This window comes from Bufo gargarizans, chromosome 2, assembly GCF_014858855.1.
Source record: "Bufo gargarizans isolate SCDJY-AF-19 chromosome 2, ASM1485885v1, whole genome shotgun sequence".
Taxonomy (NCBI): domain Eukaryota; kingdom Metazoa; phylum Chordata; class Amphibia; order Anura; family Bufonidae; genus Bufo; species Bufo gargarizans.
Genome location: NC_058081.1, coordinates 643,516,826 through 643,520,466, shown reverse-complemented (window position 1 = coordinate 643,520,466; position 3,641 = coordinate 643,516,826). Strand labels below are relative to the sequence as shown.

The following is a 3,641-nucleotide window of genomic DNA, read 5'->3' as shown; positions in this document are numbered from 1 at the left end:
GATTCACCCTTGTGGTTTCTCTCTTCAAGGGGTTGTCCGGGTTCAGAGCTGAACCCGGACATACCCATAATTTCACCAAGGCAGCACCCTTGATGTTAGCATCGGAACGTCTAATGCTCCGATGAGCTCCTTTGCCTTCGCTAGATCGCGCAGGGCAAGGGCTCTTTTGTTTACAATAACACATTGCCGGACAGAGGCTTCCGCCCTGCAGTGTGTTCAGTGATGTCACCAGCTCTGATGGGCATGCTTTAGCGCTGCTCTAGCTGTTTTACAGGCTAGGGCAGCGCTAAAGCCCGCCCATCAGTGCCGGTGACGTTACTGGGCTTCCTGGCAACCCCATGGAGAGCCCGGTACGTCACCGGAACTCTGGAAAATGCCTTTGCCTTGCGCGATTTAGCGCAGGGTAAAGGAGAGCATTGGAGCATGAACTGCTCCTATGCTCAAGTCAGGGGTCTGCCTGGGTGAAAATGGAGGTTTGTCCGGGTTCAGCTCTGAACCCGGACAACCCCTTTAAAGGTACCAAAAACCAGACAACACTTTTTAACTAAAAGTCTTTCTGTTATTTCCCAGATTCAAAGGATAAAATGTATAGAAAGAACCAAACTACAATCAAAGATTTCATCCTCCTGGGATATTCTGGATCTCCTGTTCTCCAGCATTTACTATTTGTTGCGTTCTTGCTCATCTATGTTACCACAATGATGGGTAATATATCCATAGTCTTTGCCTATAGACTTACTCCGTCTCTTCACACTCCGATGTACTTCTTTCTTGCCAATTTATCCTTCCTGGAGATCTGTTACATTTCTGCGTCTGTGCCCAAAATGCTATCCAACTTCCTATCGACCCATAAGACCATCTCGTTCTCAGGCTGCATCATACAGATGTACTGTTTTTTGCTCCTGGGTGGAGCAGAGTGTTACCTGCTAGCAGTGATGGCGTATGATCGTTATAATGCCATATGTCGCCCTCTGGTTTATGGGACCATTATGAATAAAAGAACATGCATTCAGCTTGTTTCCGTCTCATGGATTGTTGGCGCTGTAAACTCTTTATTACATACAGTTCTTACTTTTAGCTTGTCCTTCTGTGGAAATAACAAGATCAATCATTTCTTCTGTGACATCCCCCCTATAATGCAGCTGGCCTGTACACCGACGGACATAAATGAGATTGTCCTCCTTGTGGCCTGTGGTTGTGTCATTGTCAGTTCCTTCATATTAACCATTATGTCCTACACACACATCATCTCAACGGTTCTGAATATAAAGTCAACGGCTGGAAGGAAGAAAGCGTTCTCCACCTGCACCTCTCACCTGATGGTTGTGACTTTGTTTTATGGTTCTGCTATTTTTATGTATTTTAGGCCCAAATCAAGTCACTCAATGGATCAAGATAAGGTCATATCTGCATTGTATGCCTTCATAGCTCCATTGTTCAATCCCTTCATCTACAGTCTTAGGAATAGTGATGTGAAGGCAGCTGTGAAAAAGATAATGTGCCATATAGTTGTAGGATAGAGGTATTAAAAATGATGACTTGGACAATGTAAACATTTTTATTGCATTCCAGGATTTTTTCTTCCATTCTCCTTGGGCTGTGCAATATCACACAGTGGTGTTTTTTTGTAGAAAATAAGTAGATGCTTAATTTCTAATTCCAGAAAACCCGTTTAAAGGATACATTAGGTTTGATAGGTAATTGCATTAAAAGTAATTTCCTAACATAAGTGAAGAACAGCTGCTGGAAATGAAACTCTTCGACGATTTCCCATAGCTCTGCTATTTCTGCAACTCCCATAAAAGCGAATTGTGGGAGCACTGTGCAAGTGTGGCCACCTCTTCATTCACTTCTAGGGGAGTCTCAGAAAAAGCTGAGCGCTGGGATTCCCACAGAAGTGACTGTAGGGTGACTGCGCTATTGTGCTGTGCTCTCGTTAATTTTTGGGTCTCCATCCTAGAGGTTCTAGCGAGTTGCCACCATAGTGCAAGATAGGCCAACCCCTTTAAATACACATGCATGTTCATCCAAGCTGATTGAGTATGGGGGAGTTAGAAGGGAGCCAGGAGAGATGGCTGAATGCTTGACCAACAGGTATTGAATGTGTTGTCCTAACACTTTGATCATGCTTACAAAATTGGTAAAACCTGCTACTGCCCCTTTCAGTTTTCAGAGCTCCTTTGGAAAATGAAAGGTGGAATCTGATAGGTTGCTATGGGCAACTAAACCAGTTTTCATTTACACCAGTTTGATAAATCTCCCCCATAATCTTTATTGTAACAAATCCAGATGAAAAATATTCCATGATTAAAACAGAAGTTACCTCCCTACCTACACAGAACCAGGAGATACAATGTGACACACAATTGATGTCACAGTGTGGTTCACCGTGACGTGGATTTCCATGCAGGCTGGCTGCACGCCTTTTGCGTACTGGCTGCGGTGTTCCATGCAGGCTGGTTGCTTTTGGCTGTGTGCTGGCTGCGGTATCTTGTGTGTTCCTGCCGGTATGTGTGCATGTACCTCCCTTTGGCTTTATTGTCTCCCTGTGGCTATTCAGGTCTGTTGCGCTCTTGCCTACTGGCTGCGATGTTCCATGCGAGCTGGTTGCTAGGGGCAAAGTCCTCTATCGCAGCTAGGTAGGCTGCGGTTTCTGGTTACCCCTGACCTGATTTGGTACCTCCCCATTTTGGTTTTGCTGAGGTTAACCTCCCCGATTCAGTTCCTGGGTGTGTCCTTTCAGGTGCGCTCGTTAGGCTGCTATTTCTGCCTTTGAGCGTGGAGAATTCTCTTCAGTCTTGGTCAATCTATCTTTGTCATGTCTTGTGGGTGTTTCACCCTTATGCTCTGTCAGGTCTGTCTATGTTTGCCTTGCCAGGTTTTGCCCTTGGCCGCTGAACCAATGGGTCTGGCCATCTACATCTCGGTATGTGCTGCCTGGTTGTTGTTTTCTGTCCTGTACCTTGCTATGCTTTGTCAATGCTTTGTACCATGCCTTGTATCTAGGCTTGTTTCTGTCCTGTATTTGTTCGCCTAGCAGTGCGTAATTGTGTCAAGTCCATGTTTGCCTAGCAGAGCTAATCTGCGTCTGTTCCTGTTCTGCTTCTGGTATTCCGTTCATGTCTGCTTCTGTTCTTGTCAATCCATGTCCACCTTCGGAAGAGGTTTCCTGTGTTCCCCGGAGGGGGAATGCCTATTCTCTGCCTTGCAATGCCTTGTCTGTCTCTGTCTTGTTCCTGTTTTGTACCATGCTATGCCTTGCTCATGTACTGTCGATACCTTGTCTGGTATCTCCTTGTCGCCGACTCCTGCTGCCACTGACTTGGTTTACGCTCTGGAGTAGCCCCTGGCAACTACCGTGGCTCAACTCTATCCTAACCACCAGAGGTGCTAGTGAAGACCTGCTGTTCCTTCGTTACACCCCAGATACCCACAATACCAGAGTATTACCAGTCAGTGGCACAGTGGGTTCTCACCCACTGATCTGGTTCAGTACATTGAGCTCTTCTATTATTGTCATTGTCACGTGTCTTGGTTCCTTTGTATGGTTATGTGTTCCGTGGTTCTTGGCCTGTTTTGCCTTGCCCAGCTCGTATGACATCCCGGGGGTCTCCCATGGGACCCGTGGCACGTGACAATTA

The 3,641-nt window shown here is 46.1% G+C and overlaps 1 protein-coding gene across 1 annotated transcript; it reads left to right on the top strand.

The window, feature by feature from the left end:
* Window positions 1–584: 584 nt before the first annotated feature.
* Window positions 585–3,072, top strand: LOC122926237 (olfactory receptor 1019-like). Its single transcript, XM_044277611.1, has 2 exons — window positions 585–1,494; window positions 3,020–3,072. Exons 1-2 carry the CDS (start codon window positions 585–587, stop codon window positions 3,070–3,072), a joined length of 963 nt encoding a protein of 320 aa, XP_044133546.1.
* The last annotated feature ends 569 nt before the right edge of the window (window positions 3,073–3,641 follow it).